General features: G+C 39.4%; 1 protein-coding gene and 1 pseudogene across 1 annotated transcript in view; one reads left to right on the top strand and one right to left on the bottom strand.

Moving 5' to 3' along the window:
* CTSC (cathepsin C) overlaps positions 1–15,730 on the bottom strand; it is a 35,911-nt gene extending 20,181 nt beyond the window's left edge. Inside the window, 2 exon segments of the mRNA NM_001195834.1 lie at positions 13,539–13,684; positions 15,502–15,730. Coding sequence (NP_001182763.1) covers positions 13,539–13,684; positions 15,502–15,670 — 315 coding nt within the window. The 5' untranslated portion in view covers positions 15,671–15,730.
* Positions 15,731–19,815: 4,085 nt separating this feature from the next.
* LOC119865066 lies at positions 19,816–19,972 on the top strand (annotated as a pseudogene).
* The last annotated feature ends 346 nt before the right edge of the window (positions 19,973–20,318 follow it).

The following is a 20,318-nucleotide window of genomic DNA, read 5'->3' as shown; positions in this document are numbered from 1 at the left end:
AATATGTACTAAGGTGGCTCCAGCCCTTAAGAGGCTCACAATTCAATCAAAGAAACAGATGTAAGTAACTCTTACAACATCCTGTGGTTCAACAAGCTAACCATGCTGAAGAAGCCCAGGAAACTTCCCCATCTAGACAGAAATTTAGATCACAGATGAAATAACTTTCCAAACATACCAAAAGAGTTAGGGGCATTCAAATTGGAAGAACTGGGCCCCATGTTTTTCATCAGTGTGGTTTTGCACACCTGGTTGACTTAACGGAGTCATAGTTACAAGCACCACATCTAACCCCAAACTTTCCCTGTGATAGAAACGCCAACTTGTTATTTTGAAAGGGGTAAAAAATTCACCAAAGCATGACTAATTTTGCTGCACTCTCTTACCGTATCTGTTTAAGGACTTTAGATTCTTCATCGACAGCACAGCACTATAGCACTTACCTATCAGTTCACACTTTATAAATAATTTATAGGTCACTCATAAATCTTAGAGGTTCAAGGGAACAGAGCGATAATATAGTCTTAGGGAACAAAAAAGAGTCCTAAAAAAAGGTGGTCAAACTAGAATTTATAACCAAGGGCTCCTAGAACCAAGGGTTCTTCCCAATACTACAAACCACATCTTCATACCCTTTGTCTTTGCACGAAGAGCTGGAGAAGTAAACACACTGGTCAATTACCAAAACAGAGAGGAGATACCTAGAAACCAACAAAGCAAAGGTTTAAATCCCAATTTGCAAAGAGTTTCTGTCGTAACATTTGAGCCTCACAATGATTCCCTGGGATAACAGCCAATACTCTTCTCATGAAAAAAAAAAAAAAAAAGTGGCTTTGCAAAGTAAATGGAAAAGAGAGAATTCAAATATGGGCTCACAGGCTATAGGATCATTGCTCTACCACTGTGCTTCAAAAAAAAAAAAGTTGGAGAAGATTAATGGACTCCCATGAGTCGAGTCCAAATTGTTGTCCACAGCCCTTTAAAAGCACCTATATTCTCCAGCCGCCCTAACGGGTAATGGTCCTTCCTCGCAGTTCAGATATCTATCTTGCCTTGGCTAGTTCAATCTTTTTACTATTTTCTGCCAAGGGTTTTTGATGGGGGTGGGGGGGTGGACGTCACAGACATGGTCTTCAGGCTGGACTGCCTAGACTGTATCCAGCTCTGCCACTTATTGGCCATGTGATCCTAAGCAGGTTACTTATCCTTTCTGTGTCCCCATCCATAAAATCAAGAAAATTATAATAGACCCTACCTCATAGATTCTGCTTTATATATACTAACCCATTTAATTTTCATAGCAGCTTATTAGGTGGTTCTGTCCTTGAAAAAAGTACTGGAAGAGCATGATTTTTTGTTTATTCAGAACTAGGAAACTGGCAGTAGGAAGCAATTAGTTACAGAATGAGTGAATAAATGAATGAAGACAAAGAACAACAAATGCCAAATCCTATTTAGCAATAATACAGAAATTCAGGAAAGATAATGAAGTTTGTAACAGATGGGCAGTGCTTCTTAGATATCACAGAGACCCTGAAATTACCTTATAAAAGGTAGGCCAGGGTTAATATCACTGTGCAGGACTGAGTAGAAAAGAATTTACCACCCCAGAAGCCAAGTGCTCAGGACCTTACAAACTGAGATGGCCACACACTGTGCCATGGAACGTTCTCATGGTATGTCATTTTTGCTATCATTAAATACTTTTTATGTGATTTCTGACATTATTACCAATTAAGAAGTTGAAGTTCTGGCTACACTATCCAGCTCAGAATGTGACCAAAAAATTTTTAAGAGTTTTTATTTATTTCATTTATGTAAACATCAGTGTCTGAACAGAGTCTTGCACAGATGGTATAATTTAAGATTCTATTCATTTATGCCAATTTCAACAAACAGATAATTGCATAAAACATAAAGACATTCCACACGCCAGCCCTTAAGCTCAGGAAGCTACTAGAGTTCCATTGCTATCCATTTGCTTCTTCATGATGACCACTGGATTTCCAAACATTCTCAATGCCCTCTTCAAATTTCCACTCATTTTATCCAGTCTCCAATTACATTTACCTAGTAATATCAACTAACTGAAAAACAACAGATTGGGAATTTTAGAAGTGAAGTTATTTATACTGGATCTCTCTTCACCTGCTTTTTGACACTGAGAGGTTTAAAAACAACTTGTTCCATTGTTTCCTTAATCAATAACATACTTGGCAAATATTTGCATATTTGATGCAATGCACCAGCTAGGGGAAAAAAGCAGTTTCCTAAAAAGGACTCTGTATTTTAAAATCTTGTTCTGCCACTTGTAATTTATGTAAACTTGAGCAAGCCAAACTAAGAAGCCCTAATTTCTTCATCCCTGCACTTCACTGGATTCCTTTGAAGGATCAAGAGGACCCTGTAGTATGAAGAATTTAAAAAGTTATGAAATACGCAAAATGCAACAACATAAGTACTACTCTCTGTTACCATGGGGGATACAAAGTTGTCTTCAGACGTCATCTGTATATGGAAGAATTAAACACTTAAGCCCAACCTGTCACCTGAACGGCTGATATGGGTCCCTATCCTGTCAACCAGTGGCTTTCAAACTGAGATGAAAAGATGACCCACTGGAATATTGGGGAAAAATAGAATATCTATTTACATTTGTAAATTTTATATAAATAAAATTGAAAGCCAACTTCCACTGTTATTTAATATACAAAGCAACACTGACACCAACACTCATTTTCAGGGTCTGATGTTCACCTGCCAGGCACAGTATGCTTACCTACGCGATGGTGAGGACACAGCATCTTCCTTTTCACATGTACCTGTCTAAACTGATTTATTTAATTAACCTAATTCTCAAAAAATGAATAAGCAGCTTAAAATACTTGCAGAGAAACCAAAATTTTCAAATAAATATAAGCAGACATTTAAAAAAAAGGGCAAAGCTTACATTTGCCCTATTCCTAATATGAGTGTGGTCAGCCACATAAAAATATTGTTTTTGAAATCAGGTGTTTTGAAATGGTTCCATCACTGCAGTATTCAGCTTTTACTCTTATTTATCAATAAAGCAAATGTTTCCATTAAAATTCATCCAGTCACACTTGTGGTGAGCATAGCCTAACACAGAGTTATTGAATCACTGTATTTTACACTTGATACTAGCATAATGTTGTGTGAACTATACATCAATTTAAAAGATTGTCCATTAAGTTATTATCAACCCTAACACCAAACAGTAATCTTTCTAAACTTTATTAAACCTGTGACACTTTCATACTTTTAATAAAATGCTGAAATCTTTTAAAGATTTTAAGCAGAAAACTGCTTCCAAATGTTGAAAATTTTCAGTAATGAAAATTATAGTTAACATTCTTATGATAATGAAGCATATTTTTATATTACTTTCAAAGGATGTCATCATGAAAAATATTTTGGCAGGACCCATATTTGTGACAGTAAGTGAATCAAATATTTAAACATTTAATATTATACCATGTGTTTATTAGAAACATCAGTACAGTAGTACATGTATATAATTTTTAAAATGTACCTATACACATTGTGGAATACATAATACATCTGGTGAACCAGGTCTCATCCATCAAGATCATTCACCATTTCTGAAAAGAACACCTGAAGTTTAAGGATTTAATGGTAAAGCATGTAAGTAGAGATATTATATTCCAGCAACAGTGAATAACAAAAAATATACTCAAGTTTTGCCCTTTGTTTCCTGTATATGTCTACATAAATGTAGATTAACTGTTTTCATTTGCTGTCAGGTCTGGAGTGTGAGTAAATAAAGCGAAACAAATGAGAACAAGGTACATTTTACTAAATCGATACTTTGCCAAACTTATCCAAGAGTACTACACTTTTCCTCAGAAAGAAACAAACTTCCTTCTGTCAATTTCTAGGATTAAGCTCTAGTTTTCTAACTAGATTTAACCATTTGTTTAAAAAGTTGAATTTCTAAGAATTTTGAAACTGCCGGCAAATCATTATAGTGGTTGCAACCAAATACCTTCCAGCATTTTACTGAAGGAACTGTGGAAATGGAGGGTCATAAATTTACTTATTTCCAGTGCTTAAAAGACATTCCGTTTCAACCAAAATATATATCCCAGAACTAGTTAAAACAGCAGTTTAGCTCTCAACAAAGTAGTCAAAATCCTTTGGCTCATTCCTCATTTCCTTGCTCATAAACTGTGAGACTGGAAGCAATCTCAGTTGGCTTAATCTCACCTTTGGCTAGGGTGCTTCTCACTGTCCCCAAAGCAGAGTAAGAAGGACAGAACCTACAGCACTCCAGGGTAGTTCTAGTGGTTGCTTCTCCAGGCTGTGGGAACCCCTGCAATCATAAAGCTCACTCTTTACCCCGAGAGCTAACTCAGTTTTGAGTAATTCTGAAAGTTAGAACTTTATTATTTTTAACTTTGAGCCCCATCTTGGCCTCTACAGTAGTATTAAATACAGTAGTATTAATACTTGGCCTCTATACAAGTATTAAAATGTAAATAAACAAAATTTAAAAGTCTTGTTTCCTACCATGTAATTCAACACCTATGGTCTGAGGATCTGCGATACTCTGTACATACAGGTAACAATACTCCCAGAAACACATCAATGAAACAACAGGACAACACAACGAACATTATTCAATTCCTTTCTTCAACAAATATTTATTGAAAGCCTATTTATCATGTATCACACTATACATAGGGAATAAAATGGTTAGTAATACAGAGTTGATCCCTGCGCTCAGAATTTAAAGACCAGAGAAGACAAACAAGCAATTATGACCAAGAATGCTACAGTATTATATATATTATGGCACCTCCTAACACAAATATCCGTAATTCTGTACCCACCAAGTCTTCTTCCCCATAATCCAAAAATTTACATGCAAAGTTGCTCAGAGAAATGGAAAAAAACACTTTGGTAGAGATGACTTTAAATTTCATATGAAATATATTCTTAATACACATTAGCTGCTTTATCAATATTCACATCCTGGAAATTAGGTTGAAAATACACAAATCTTTTAGAACTTGGGAGGCAGATAATCTGATATTTTTTTAGAACATAGACCCAAAAATATAAATGTATCATCATTCCTGATTTGTGCTTCTAGAATCCTGTAGAACCAATTCTTTGTAAACTGAATACTTGTGAAAATCTTTTGAAGAGATAAGAGAAGTGTGGTAAATTTTCCAAACACTTATAAAGTCCTGTGTAATAGGATTTTGAAGACACAAAGGGAGATTACAGATTTTCAGTCTGAAAGAACATCAAAACATGCTATCCAATCACTCCACTACACCAATTAACGTAATACAACCTGAGCAGAGGTGATCATAAAGCACAACATGAACCAAAATAATGGAATTTCTCCCACTAATGGAGAGATCTGGACAGGGTTTCACAGAGGTGGCATCAAGGTCCTGAGTGATGAATTATCATGTCCAGAGGTAGGATGGAAGAAAGTATCCAGGTATAAGTAGTCAGGTATGCATTTAATTCACTTTTATAAGACATAACCTTCCCAGAATAGCAGTGCAGGGCCTTTCGGATTTCATAAAACGTTATCTGAACCAGTAAAATCGTGACAAAAATTTGGTATCTAGAAATTCCTCCATTCATGTAAAGATACAGGAGAAAAACCCAGAAAAATAGGGACTAGGTGTAGCCCCACATTTTCAGTTTACCAAGGGTGATATTAATCAATTCTGAACTAAGCAGGAAACTAGGTACATTGTTTAGTAGGAACAAGTTAAAAGATAGCGATCAGTGTGAACAATAGTGTAATTGAAAGAAGTTAACTTGGCAAGAGCACTTAATTTGTAATTAATTTGAAGCTTACAAAGCTCTCCTTCCAATTTGGAGGACTACAAAAGAAAGTAAGTTTTCCTCTTGAAAATGAAAGAAGGGATATAGTCTAATTTGGTAAGGAAATGTAAGTTTTAAGCCAATTCTCCTAAAATTTCAAAAGGAGTCAATGCAATGCAATCATTCCATTAAACTAACATTCGTGATGTTTCTGAACTGGGATTCACCAGAAAATCTACTGAAATGTCACTCTGAGGACCATTACTTCCTTGTGAAATGGCTTTTCTTTTACTCTTAAGCCTTAGGGAGGTCCTTAAGCTTGAGAGACTAAGCCCTTGTCATTTTACAAGTAGACACTGCATGAGCTTAAGCACTGTAAGAGAATAATTTTCTCTACCTATAAAAATAAAGCCAGTAACATCTACTTCATAAGCTTTTTGTAAGATAAGCATGTCAAGACCTTAGTACAAAGCTGTCATCTAATAAAAAAAAAAAAAAAGACAGAAAAAAGTATTAATCACTCCATCTTTCTGGCCAGGGTTATGCAGGCCTAGGAGCTGCAAAGATACCTTTCAGCAGTTTGACTTATCTCAGAAGGCCTGTTTCCCGCACCACCACCCCACCCCCCCAAAACAAGTCCTCTGTAGAACCATCTTTCCACCAATAATGTATCTGTCCATCTCAAGATATCATGAAGCATTTTCTCCTTATAATAAGTGCTGGGGTTCCTGAAGGTAATTAGAGAAAGAAGGCATACACAAAGATAATTTAACTGGGAATAAAATCTGTACTATGAACAAAACTGAACACAAAATTCAAATCCTAATCAGTTTGGAAAAAATTATTTCAATAGAGTAATATTCAAAGGGGAAAAACTTGAGCTGTATATCGTTCCTTTTATTCAAAGGCTGAATGGCGAAGCCTCCTAAGACTTCCAGATTTTTCTTTCCTTTTCCTGTGTAGTCTCTGCTTGTTTCCATTTCAAAATGGCGGTTGCTGCTTTCCAAGGAAATGTTCAGGAGGGCAGCTGCCTTGGAGGTAGGTCACCAGGACTCCTCAGCATTTTACATGCAGAGAAAGACTCCAGAAGGGAATGTAGCTGCCAGAGGCCTCTGCTAGATGTTAGAGTTAGGCAGGTCCACGGCTGCATGCTGCTCTGCCTCTCAGCCCCACAGTCTGTTTTTTGGCTGTTGGTTTAAAAGAGCCCCTCAACAGATGCTCTATTTAACAACTAAAAGACAATAAAAACTAGAGTTACAAGCCAACAAGAATCATACTGTCTCTTAAAAATGTTTAATCATATTAAGTAAAACAAAAAGAATTTTAAAAAGTTATAGTATTTGAAATACTGGTAAATTTTTAATGCTATTTAAGACATTCACAAATTTGCCATTCTCAAAAGCTGAATGCTTAAGCCACATGTATCATGCACGCAGCCAACATGCTCAAGAAGCACATGCAGATGCATTTGAAATTAATTATCATTGTATAAATCTAATATAATTTTGAAATGCACTTGGAAGGCTAATCTAGCAACTTTTGATCCTTATTTGCAGGTAAAAGGCTATTTATCCCATTAACAGAGCAAATACTGGAGGATGGGAAGGGCTTATCTTCTAATAGAGGTATCACCCTAATTAGAAGGAAGAGTGAGAGTTTTAAGACAGAATTTTGTAAACTACACTGAGAATACCTTATTTTTTTGTGAGGAAAAAATGGTGAACTTATTTTGGGAAAGTTTCCTATTTTATCTTCTTCCTAAGCTACCACCATCCAATATATTAAAGATTCTGAGAAGTTCTGAAATAAAGGAAATAATTCAACACAATCTATACTTACTCAACTATCAGGAATTCAGAAAAAAAAAAGCTTATTAATTTCAGCTCTAATTTCCACTTTAATCTGTCAATAGTGGCCGCCTGGAACCACCTCACAAGATGAGGTGAAGAGAATCGATGAGCAATTCCTACCAGTAGATGTGTGGGCCACTGTCTGTTGGGCCATTAACAGTTTGGAAAATGCTCATATGGGAAAAGCTATGAACTTTCGATACTTGGCTCCGTTCCCTTTTTCACATCTCCCTTCTCTACTTAGGAGCTAGTAAAGGAGGTAAGGAAAGGGGAAGTAATATTGTATTAAAATGCAAGGAATGGTTAAGTCCCTGTCAACTTTACTCTCTAACCACCCTTTTCCCATAAAAATATTAAGACCTTTAACTTCGTGGATCCGGAGACAGCAATGATTTAAACATCTCGTCTAAGTGTGAAGAGAATGTAAAGAGTGAAAAAGATCCTCTTCCTCCTACTCAGTAGTCTATGTTCTGAGCAGGAACCAGTTTGAAAAGGATGGGTGACTCTCCCAGGGATGAGTGGCAGGTATGTCCATTTCTCTGGAAGAGCCACCCTCTCTACTAGAGGACAAACCTAAAATGTCAGAGCCTCACATGGTTCCCTCTTGAGTCCTTTTAGGAAAAAAATTAGCAATGTGAGGAATAGCACAGCTACTTCAAGGAAGTGAAACAATCTTCAGCTGACCTTTTCTTAACTGGGTCTTAACTTTTTTGAGTTCAGATCTGCTTAGGTTATGAGCATAAGACTTGGGAGAACCAATTCAATGTGTGCAAATATAATAAAGAGAAAGATCACTTATATAAAATAGTGCAGGCAGGTAAGAATAGCAAATAAGCAGGCTCAAGCAAGAAATGTGTACTAACACCCTAGTCTCTCCAGTATCCATCTCCGTCTCCCAGATCAGTCAACAAACATTGCTGGCCTTTAAGAAGTTAAAAATTTCAACACAGCTCACCCAGTTTGTTCCTCAGATGTCTCAAATCATGTACCCTCACAGTTCCCAGCTGCATGAACAACTGACTGATAAAATCAGTGACATCCTATGAAGAGTTCACAATGGGAAACTAAGTCATTATGTTAAGATTAAGCATCATCATGAAAGAAAACAAAATTAGGCATGGATTATTAACCTTTGGATCCTTTCTCTAAATTGAAACATTCTTAACAGTAAAGCCCAAGTTGTTAAAATTTCAAAAAATACAAAATCTGGATCTCAGTATACCGAATTTATTTTAAAACAAGTAAATTACCCCAAAAAAACAAATATTATAAAAGCTGAACTGTTAGATCTTAAAAATGAACCCAGAAAGCAGAGTGAAAAAAATGTGACAAGATTCCCAAATCTTTACTTGTAGAAACAGGATGGGCATTTCTGGCTGTTGCAACAAGCTTGAAATTTACATGTCACTAGCACACAAAATGTGCTATAAATCCTCTGGTATGGCTTTCCCAACATACAGCTCATTTCCAATACCAACTTGCTTAAGAAACACCCACGGAAACGTTTTTTCAGTTTAGAGTTCTACTAAGACTGGTGGGCCCCAAATAAAAATCAATGAAATCTGCTTGATGGCCATAAAATAAAATTTTTAGCCACGAGTCTGGTTTCCCTTGAACACATCTTCTTTATCCCTTGAGTCGCTTAATCTTTAAAATGAAATCTTGAGTTCCTGCTCTACTGCTTCTTTTTACAGCCTCTGAGAAAATGAAATGAAAAGCGGGAAAAGGCTAGAAAGTCTATTCAACTTGAGGGTGTTCTTTGGGATTTAGTTTCTTTCATGACATCCTTTCCAATTAGACTGGATATGTACAGAGGAGCTTTATACATGTTCATTTTAAAAAATGAATATACATAAAAGCATAAAAAATCATTTATCCACCCAACACCAAGTCAGCCATAATTAAATATTGTTTCATTATGTTCTGTTTTCATTTAAGAGGTTGGCTGCTTTTAATCTGCAGGTGCTCTCAAGGGGTGCCAATCTGTTGGGTTTGCTGATGATAACCAAACAGTAAAGCAATTAAATTTGAGAACTCTAGGAACTAGCATGCAGATAGTACGGTCATTTATTTTGGCCAATACATTATTTTAAAAGAAAACTGAATATGAATGTTTCTAAGAACGTTTCCATTTGCCATAGATTTCACTACTTCCTTACTCTTTTACATTAAGGTCATTTCAAATGCTTAGGTATATGGGCCCTAAATGCATCTGAGTTCATAACCCCCTATAAAGGGTTCATATATTGGAATGTATGTGGGAAGTTGAATAGAAAAACATATCTTTTAAGAATATATATCTAGTGCTTCCTGTCAAACTCAAACTATCCAAAAACTTTCAGTGTCAAGATTTATCTCCTTCCAAGCTTTTACCTAGCTTGAAGTCCTACACAAAAAAGATTATACCCACTTCACTCTCAATTTCTCAAGCAGGTAAAACCTCACACACACATACACACACACATGCACACACACACACAAAGAGCTTACAAACCTCAAATTATGAAAAATGCCCATTTTCCAGGTAAGGCCTGAGAACTTAATAAAGCAAATTCCTAGCAATGGTAGTGGTGTCACAACTGCTTCAAAGTTGGAATGCAGGGAGAATGATGTGGAAGCTATCTGCTCTGTTGAGCTGCAGAAGAGTCTGGGGAAAAGGTTGACCAGCAGTCTAACAAAATGCCCTGCATGGATTACCTGCTCAGCAAACTCAAGCAGCAACAGTAACAAGCAATGGAATGCAAATATGCCATCTTATGAAAGCATATCTGAAGAAGGCAAAAGGAAACAAGTGGTAGGGTCTGGTATGAGTCAATGGACAGAAGTAGGAAATCCAATTGATTTATAGACTAACAACATACAAAATAAAGACAATATACATGGCAAAAATGGCAGATGTTTCTTTGACACTGGTAGGTTGAATAGATTATGGCATAGTTTACAGAAGATATTTTAAATAAATACTGCTTATGCTTTGGCAAATTTTCATTTCTAAAAATAATTTTCATTTAAAAGAGATCTTCTAAGTCTGTAGAAAAAGCCACATGTGCTTTTGCTCATTTAAATAGGTTTGCATTTTTCTTGAATTAGAACCCAGTTGGTCTCCCCAGCACCAATGCAGGAAATGCCCTGAGGTGTGAGGTAAAAGACAGCAAGCCTTTCTGGCCAGCCAGTATCACCAAAACTGCTTGCCTCTCCTATGACCTACAGTTAATCCCAGTCTATCGTTTTTCTCAAATTTTTAAAAATTCAGTTCCCCATTACTCTGTCAGTTGGGATTTGCCAAAGGCACATAGATTTTATCACTCTGCAAAACATTTTACCTAGAACTACTTGATTATATTAAGAGAATTTTAAAGCCAAGTATCTTATATATCCTACTCTTTTTTTTTTTTTAAGATTTTATTTATTTATTCATGAGAATACACAGAGAGGAGAGAGAGGCAGAGACACAGGCAGAGGGAGAAGCAGGCTCCATGCAGGGAGCCCGACGTGGGACTCGATCCTGGGTCTCCAGGATCATGCCCCGGGCTGAAGGCAACGCTAAACCACTGAGCCACCCAGGCTGCCCTCTCCTACTCTGCTTATTGAAATTATGATCCTATCACAAGGTCTGACTATTGATCAGTCAGAGTGATGGATTTCTCAGCACGAGAACAGCCCTGATAACGGTTCTGGTCAAATTAGGCACTTAAAAATATATACTGAAATCAGTTAATGGAAGAACACTCTTCCTATTTTTATTCCTATTCAGTGAATGCCTTCCAGGAGCCTAGGATTAGGTAGGCTTCTATCCTACAACACTATATATATTGATTCTCCCGACATGTGGCTGAATACACTTGTAACCTAATTTGGCTTTACAAAGTGGCTCTCTATTGACCTATGACTTATGTTCTGAAGCTATGGAAAAATACTGAATCTGCTTATACCGTGATTTAAAGAGAAATACAAAGAGGTATTCTGATTCCCCCTTCAGCCACAAGCTGTTCCCGCTGTCCCTACCAGCTTTGGATTCCTATTTAAGCTGAGAGCAGAAAAACTGATGGAAAAGTATTAATATAGGGAAACTGCCAATATCTATTTCTGGTTATGGCTCAGAGAATTAAATGGTGACTTTAGAAGTAGGCCCAACAGTTTTCCCATTCTATAGAAGGGAAGAATGAAAAAATTTTCTAAGCCAAAAGTGTAAAACTATTTTATTTACTCATCTATACTTACATATAACTAACACTTAGTTTTATTTTACTCATCTATACTTATATACACTTAAATAATTTACTCATCTATACTTATAAATAGTCTAATACTTAAGTTTTTATTCAACCTCTTTCTCAACTGAGTTCTACTTCATTGATTCATTTCTTTTTAAACAAATGATCAACTAAGTACCTAGTAGTATGTGTCAAGCAAAAAAGGACAAGGGGGAGGGAAGGTAGAGTACACAGTGAACAACTGTCTTGAATAGCTCTCTGCTTGTACATCAATTCCATAGGCAAGCGGTTCTCAACCTGCAAAGAACTTCTGAAGCGTTATCGTGGAGTACCTACAACAGGTCTGTAGAGTCCTAGGCTCATCGATATACAGACCAACAATTATATTCAGATTGAATTATTCTTATCTACGTATTATGATTAAAAAAATTTGTATAGATATGTTCATGTTTTTTTTTTAAATAAATAGTATCCTGGGGTGATAGTAAAATGTTTCATAAATGGTTAAGCATGGGCTCCAATTAATAAAATGAATAGCCAGCCCTCAACTGGATCCTCAAAATGGATAGATCAGCTCCCACCAGCTGATTATCAGACCAGCCAATCCAGGCAAGAGGGGATAACTTTTTCCTCTTGTTCTCGCCTTCTTTTTCCTCCATGTTAAAGAGGGATTCTCAGGAGAAATAAGCTATTATTCCAAGAAAAATAGTTGGCTTAGATGTTAACACGTAACACCATATCCTAATGATTAGATCATGAGAAATCACAATAAATTTAGAGGTTACTCTCTTGTTGGTGCTTTTTTGGTGCTTTCATCATCTTTAACAGATTTATTCTCCACTTTCCCATGAATCCCTATAATTGGCCAACTCTTACCAGATGTTCCAAAGGCTATAAAACCTTCCTCCATGAAAAAGTCTGTTTGTTTATACTTTATTTATAGTAAGCAACAGTGAGTCTCAGGCTTGTGTCCTCAATCTACTTAAACCAGTGAACACTCTGCTAAGAGGAAAAGTTCCAACTTCAGAAGGATATCTGGGATGGACTGCAATGTGTGTAAACCATTTCATCCTAGAATGTATCTGCAATTGGAAGCATTGTGTTAGAACGGAAGAATGGACAACACTTTGTCCTCCCCAGTGAAAGAAGAAAACAAGCTAGACGGACAGGGCTACCTTTGACTTTAGCCCAAGGAGTAACTCAAGTTCTCCATCTCTTTGTCACAGCTTCATAAAGTGAGTCATTCACATTTATATATCTAGCACACTATAGCACAGATGGTCCCCAATTTTATAACGGTCCAACTTACCATCTTTGACATTACAATGGTGTGAAAGCTACACACATTGAGTACAAACCAGACTTTGATTATTGATCTTTTCCCAGGCTAGCACTATGCAGTAGTGATGCTGGGCAGCAGCACCATATCAGCCAGCCCAGTGATCACAAGCCCCACCGCAGGGCTCTAACTCAGGACCCCGAGATCAAGTGGGGACACTTAACTGACTGAGCCAACCAGGTGCCTGGTGGTGTCACTTCTGGTTATCTTCTTGATCTAAAATCAAAATTCTGAGGGTCTGATCAGAAGCAGCTTCAGATATCAAATCATTGAAAATACAAACACACTTCCAACGAAACTGACCTTAAAAAAGGCAAACCACTTGTAGTCGTTCAACACAATCTCAAAGCCTTGATTGTAAATGATGGTAAAATGGCCCGTATTGCCAAAATTATCATACGCCGTGTCCAACTTCTCAAGATGCACCACTACTTTTTTTTCTGGTGGTCCTAAAAAAAATGCACAACAAAGGAAAATTATTTTGACTTCAAATGGGAGGGGAAATCTCTATAATTTCCATTATTTAAAAATGCTTTCCTTTCATGCTACTGGATTTGGACCAGTCTGGCTTGTGAGGAAGATCAGTCTCCACCCTGTTGCCTCCATCTGTACAGTCCCACAGGGGTCTCAGATCTGTGAAGTGAGGGCTCAACAGATACAGATATGGCAAGTAGCCCAGCAGGAAGACAGGCCCCAAAAAAGTACAGCCCCTATCTTCTTAGAGCATCCAAACACTGAAGAAATTTGTCCACTGAGGAAAAGGAGAAATAAGGGATGTTTAAAGTGACAGGCAGAAATGGGTAGAATACAAAATGGTAGTGGAAAAAAAAAATGCAAACAGAAACTACAAAAGGATCTGCTATCAGATCACAAGGACAAAGGAAACTATCTCTTCAGAGAAGAAAAGAGGTATCTCTCTCTTCAATGGCTCTACATTTCAAAACCTCAGAATCTGAATCCTTCCACAGCATTCAGCAAACTCAGTTTCTATCCTATAAAGCTAATTTGTGCTGACAGAAACTAAGCTTTCAACTTTCAGAATATGGGGGTGTAGATCTGTGTGTTTTTCCACTAGATTAAAGTCCAAGATAGAGGCTCACAGGCAGAGGCTGCCTGAGAGTTCTGCTGTGTCCATCTGGAGATTTCACACTCTGGGCGGGTTTTCCAGGTTTCAGATTAATGCTCTGAAACAGAAGATTGCATGTGACAGAAGAGCACAAATTCTGATCTCCCTTTGCTTTGGATATCCTAATTCAACGTTTAAAACTGAAGATGTTTATAATGCCCAGGATTACGAAATGCCACATAGTCATCTGGAGTGGAATTGGACAGTTGAATAGGTCTGTTTTAGTATCAAATGACCTGGCAATCTTCGTTCTGCTGACAAGGAGACTGCAGCAGGGTGTTTCACTCATTCTGCACATGCCACAGGGTGGTAAGGGTTTGGGCAGAACAAGAGTGCTTCTTTTGACCTGAGGTTGCTTTTTTCTCTTCTCCCTTCACTAAATTATTTGTCCTCAGTGTAGATGTGGTATCTGGGGGCATATGGAATATGCCAGTGGTGTTAGCACTAGATACTTACTGACAGCCTTCCATGAGCCAGATGCTATGCTTGGCTCTGGGCATCCCAAAGTATAATTACTGGTTAAAGAGTCATTTTTAAAAAATAACAATAAAAGAAGGAGAAAGAAAAGGAGGAGCAGAAGGAGGAGGAGGAAAGAGAAGGGAAGAGAAGGGAAGAGAAGAGGAGAAAGCGGGAGACTTTTATATCTCTCTGCAGCACAGGAAACCTTGTGGAGCCATCCCCGAAGTTTTCTTGGACTAGTAGCACACGTGTAAACCAAAAACGCGAGGCATAAGGGCTCTTTTCCCACAAACTAACAAAAGGAAAAGTTTTTCCCGTTATATTCTCCACTGTTTGAGCTCATATTCCATGGGCACAGGTTTTTTTATTTTTATTTTTTTTTTTTAATGCAGACTGGACAGGGAGCTGGGAAGACTGTCCGGTCTCCACTCTCTTCCAAACTAAACCAAAACACTAAAACCCAGGGAAAGAAAAGTTCCTGAAAAAAAAGTCTTTAGGTACTGTAATAAGCAAACGAGAATCGAGAAGTCCCCAGCTGCTGAACTTTGCCTTCTCGGCCCTGGAGCGGGAAGGGGCGCCCCAAAGGGCCCCAAGGGCCCGGCTTCCCCTGGCAGCGGGCGCCGCGGGGGAGGTCGGCACAGCTCGGAAGGGGTCGGGGCGGGGGGGGGGGCGGCGACTCACCCATCACCGAGCAGTTGACGCTGCGGGACCCCGCGGGGCCCACCTGGAAGACCCACGTGCCCAGCAGCTCCGGGTGGGTGCAGTTGGCAGGCGTGTCGCCGAGCGCGGCGCGGAAGCCGGAGAGCAGCAGGAGCGCGGCGGACAGCAGCGGGCCGGGCCGGGGACCCATGCCGGGAGGTCCGCGGGGGAGCAGAGGCCGAGCGCCAGGCCGGCCGCACCGCGCGAGCCTTGAAATAGCCGGAGCTGCCGGAAACCCGCGGCCCGCGGGGCTGGGGGCGGGGCGGGGCGGGGGAGGAGGGGGCGGGGCCGGGGCGGGGCTGGGGAGGAGGGGGCGGGGCGGGGCGGGGCGGGGCGCGGGCCGGCAGGTGAGCTCCGGGAGCCGCTGCTCCGCCCCCGCCTGCGCCCGCCCTGCGCCCGCCCTGCGCCCGCCCTGCGCCCGCACAGCCGCGGCGGCGGCGTCAAGCCGTGGGGCGTCTCCGAGCACTTTGACTTTGCTCCCTGCAGAGTAACGGGCAGGAGGTGGGGGGAGCGTGGGGAGAAAGAAAGAGGGTGTGGGCTGGGAGGCGACCGAAGACGAGAGGGGGCGGGGCCGCAGTCTCGGGGAGGGAGACTGGCCGAAGAGCCGGGGCGAGGGGCGGAGGGGGCACTGGGAGGCGGTGAAAGGGCCCGGAGAGGGAGCCCGACGAGCGCGGTCCTCCCGCCGGCGTTTCTGCCCCACCGAGTCCTCACCCTCCCCTTGCAAGGACCGTACTTGCTGCCCCAGCCGCCCCAGCTGCTTCAGAACTGCGCTTCCTTCCGTTTTCCAAAACCTTCACAGCCTTTTTTTTTTTTTTTTTTTTTTTTTGCTTGATTTGTTCTGGTTTCCTGTTAATGGTGTTTGCTTATTACCCACAAGAGAATTCAGTTGTAAAAAAAAAAAAAAAAAAAAAAAAGAATTCAGTTGCAATGCAAACTCGCGGGGTTTGTGTGGGGGTTGTTTTTCTTCCCCCTGCAAACTGGACGGGGTTTAGGTAACACCTGTCGGCGCACACACGCACCCTCCTTGTACAGGTGAAAGCGGGAGGCGCAGGGGAAGGAAGTAACGTGCCCAGAGTGAGGAAGGAAGCTGCCGGGAGAAAGTTGGTCTTAGGAGCGGTCCGGCCAGTCGGCCTGTCGGGAATTACAAGGTAGCACTCTCTCAAGTGCCTCTTCGCTTAGTTTAAATATCGCCCTTTTCTGTGACTGCTCCTCCGACTCGCCTGGCTGTTGGTGTGAAGTTGGGGCTCCTGTCGCGCGCAGAGGAAAAGGAGCGTGTCCGGCCTTGAGTCAGCATCAAGGGCAAGTGATGAACAAAATAGCCTTTTATGTGTCCCTGCGTCGTGGGGCTTGCCCTCATCACGCTGGTTACAAGTCAATAGGCACATTATTCACATTATTCATCTTGTTCTCCCTAGATTCTGACTTAACAGCACTCAGATTGCCCTGGGGTGTTAAAATAAATGCATAAGTGAAGGGGTTCAGACCAAGTCTCCTCAAAATGTGCCACTTACACATGGGGACTATACTGAGCTGAAGGCACTCAAGACTACAGGGCCAAGAAAAATGTTTTGCTTCTCAGCTACCTAGAAGAATCTAAATTAGGGATCTTTCCTGGAATTAAGAGTCATTACCAGAGATACATTTTATCTGACCCATCTGTATGGCAGTGCAAACATTTAATTACCAAATATCTGTTCTTCTTGACTGCCCTGTGAGTCATATCCCTCCCTTTTGAGGCACCAGGCCCCCTATCCCTTCCTTAGCTCAGGTTGGCATATACACCCCGTTTTACCTTTCTGGCTTTGAACTGCTCACATAAGTGGGACTCCTGTATAGACAAAATTACATTGTATTTCCTTCTGTTAATCTGTTTCGTATCAATTTAATTCTTAGCCTAGCCAAGAAGGTAGAAGAAGACTTTTTTCTCCCCTATATAATCTTATCTTGGTTTCTAAGCCTGAAAGCCAATTTGTTTGGCAAGGAGTTACTTTAAAAAAAAAAAAAAAAGATTTTATTTATTTATTCATGAGAGACACACAGAGAGAGAGAGAGAGAGAGGCAGAGACACAGGCAGAGGGAGAAGCAGGTTCCATGCAGGGAGCCCGACCTCGTACTGGATCCCAGGTGTCCAGGATCACGCCCTGGGCTGAAGGCGGGGCTAAACCATTGAGCACCCCCCCCCCACACACACACACACACCCAGGCTGCCCGAGGAGTTACTCTTGAAAGCTCAGAAGTGAATATACTCTGTACTGTAGGCACAAACTGCAAAGGCAAGGGTGGGGCCTTTTAGATTTTATAGCCCCATACTTAAGATTAAAAGTTGACATCATAAAAAAAAAAAGGTTGAAATCATGTAATAAACTAACACACTTAGAGATATGCTGGCCGGGTAGTATTGCTTTTTTAAGTCCCTGGGAAAGCATATTATTTGTTGTTAGAACATTAAAACTTTTACTCAGTTGTCAATATTGCAGGGTTGAACAGTCCCGTTAGAAATTTCTTTGATAGGTATAATCAAAGTAGCATACTTAATAGAGAGTTTAAATAGTCTTTTAAACTCTTTTATCATTCTTTAAAGAATGATAACTAAAAAGGTATCTTGGAGAACATTTAGCCTAATGGGTTCATTTTAATATTAGAAAATGTAAATCCAGAGGTTATAGTAACTTGCTCAATGTCACACTGCTAGTTACTGAGATTCAAAAATAAACCTTAAGTACCTTGATTTTAAATTTAGTTTATCTCCAATTATCTACTAATTCCCAAACTATTCCCCCTCAAAACAAAATATTTGTCCTGTCTCCATTAGCAGGGAGGAAAATGAGTGATTCTCAAACTGATCAGTCCCTAAGTTTTATTTTCATAACAAATATTTTATAGAGACCTTTACTATTCTGAAATGAAATGTACATATAAGCTAGTTACGTGCTTAATAAAAAAAGAAAATACCAAATTTAATATAAAGAACAAATTAAAAAGATATTTTAAATAAATTTCTAATGCAAAGACATATTTCATCATCTAAAATACCCATGGATCAATGTACTGGAAAACAGAATAAGACATTCAGATACTTTTATGCCTGTATGTAAAATTGTAGAATCAGGATAAAAGTGGCAGGTGCCTTTTCTCTGAAGACAGAAATCATTTCAGTAAGTTAGAACACAAATATAGGGGCGTCTAGCTTAGTCAGTTTATCCCCCGACCCTTGGTTTTGGCTCAGGTCATGACTTCAGAGCTGTGATATCGAGCCTGGCCTTCAGAGTCTGCACTGGATATGGAGCCCGCTTAAGCTTCTTTCTCTCTCTCTCTCCCTCTGCCTACCACTTTCAAAAAGAACACAAATATCAGATGGTCGTTGAACCAATATACCTTGGTGTTGATGCTAGATAACTCTTGGTCATGTGTCAATACTAGATAATCTTGGCCAAGTGCTGATGCTAGATAACTCTTGGTCAAGTTTCAGTGATCAAAGTATAATCCTCTGTTGATTTACCTGGAAGTTCCATTCCTAAAATGATATGAAACAATTTTCTATGCAAACCAAAATTTGGTGCTCAGATCATTATAACAGGTAGGTTTATAAAGAGGCAGTGTTGCTTAGCAGTAATTCCCAAAGCGTGGTCCCAGAACCAACAGGACCAGCAGCAGCCACATCTTGGAATTTGTAAAAGAACAAAGTCCTGACCCCTACCTCATAACTTACTGAATCAGAAAATGTCTGGGTCAGTCCCAACAATCTGTGCTTTAACAATCCCCTTTCTGGAGTTTCTGATATAGTTACAGTTTAAGAATATCTGATTTAAATATTGGCAAGGATTCAATTCACACTGCTTGAGAGGGAAGCCTGGTCTCTGCCTCTCACTAGCTCTTTGATCTTGAATAAGTTATTTTATTTCTTTTTGTGCCTTGGTTTTCTCATCTATAAAATATGCATAGTTGTATTCCCTATCTGCTTCATCTGGTTTTGAGAAGACTAAATGAGTTAATACAGATCTCTTGGGAGATATGACTGTATTTATTATTGTGCTTATTTCTATTAAAAAGCTTATTCCTCTTAATTAACAATAGGTTCCAAATCTTGTTCCCTATTGTAACCTTGGCACCCTGAGCAGTTTCTGACACACAATAAAATCTCAAATATTTGTTGAATGAATTAATAATATGATGGACATGAATATATCTATATCTCATGGTAAAGAGCAAAGAGCATCATGATCTCCAAGTTTGCTGCCTTGAGCATAAGTTTGAGAGCCACTGTTCTAGAATGCATATTAAAACAATGAAAGATCTAGCTTTGCGCAGTAGCAGTATCGTAGCCAATGAGGTTTATCCAAGGCGCGATTATTGCTAATTGAAACAATGAAAGATCTAAGAAATAGAGAAAAAAAAGAACTTGACATATCATTATAGCATGTTATTTGGTTTTGTGTACACCTCTGTCATTGGTAGTCATAATAATCATCATAGTAATTTTATTTAGGACTTTACATTATACCGAGATAATTCACCTATATTAGGTCATTTAATTATCACATAATTGTATGAGGAGGATATTATCTATTTTATCGGAAATAAAACTCAGACTCAGAGAACTTATTAGGAACTAATGCCCATTAAAGAGTAAGTGGAGACAGAAGAGGAACAGGAGGGGAAAGACTCAGATTACAATGTAGTTCTGGCACGTGTGCAAGGAAGGAAGGAAGAAGGGTTGAAGAGAGACTCGGGAATACAACTCTGAGAGTTTCAGCCAGCCTAGCAGAGAACTCTGTTGTCATGACACCCAAAGATGAGCT

This window comes from Canis lupus, chromosome 21 (assembly GCF_011100685.1).
Source record: "Canis lupus familiaris isolate Mischka breed German Shepherd chromosome 21, alternate assembly UU_Cfam_GSD_1.0, whole genome shotgun sequence".
Lineage (NCBI taxonomy): Eukaryota > Metazoa > Chordata > Mammalia > Carnivora > Canidae > Canis > Canis lupus.
Note: the sequence above shows the minus strand (reverse complement) of the source record. Positions and strands in the feature narration are given on the sequence as shown.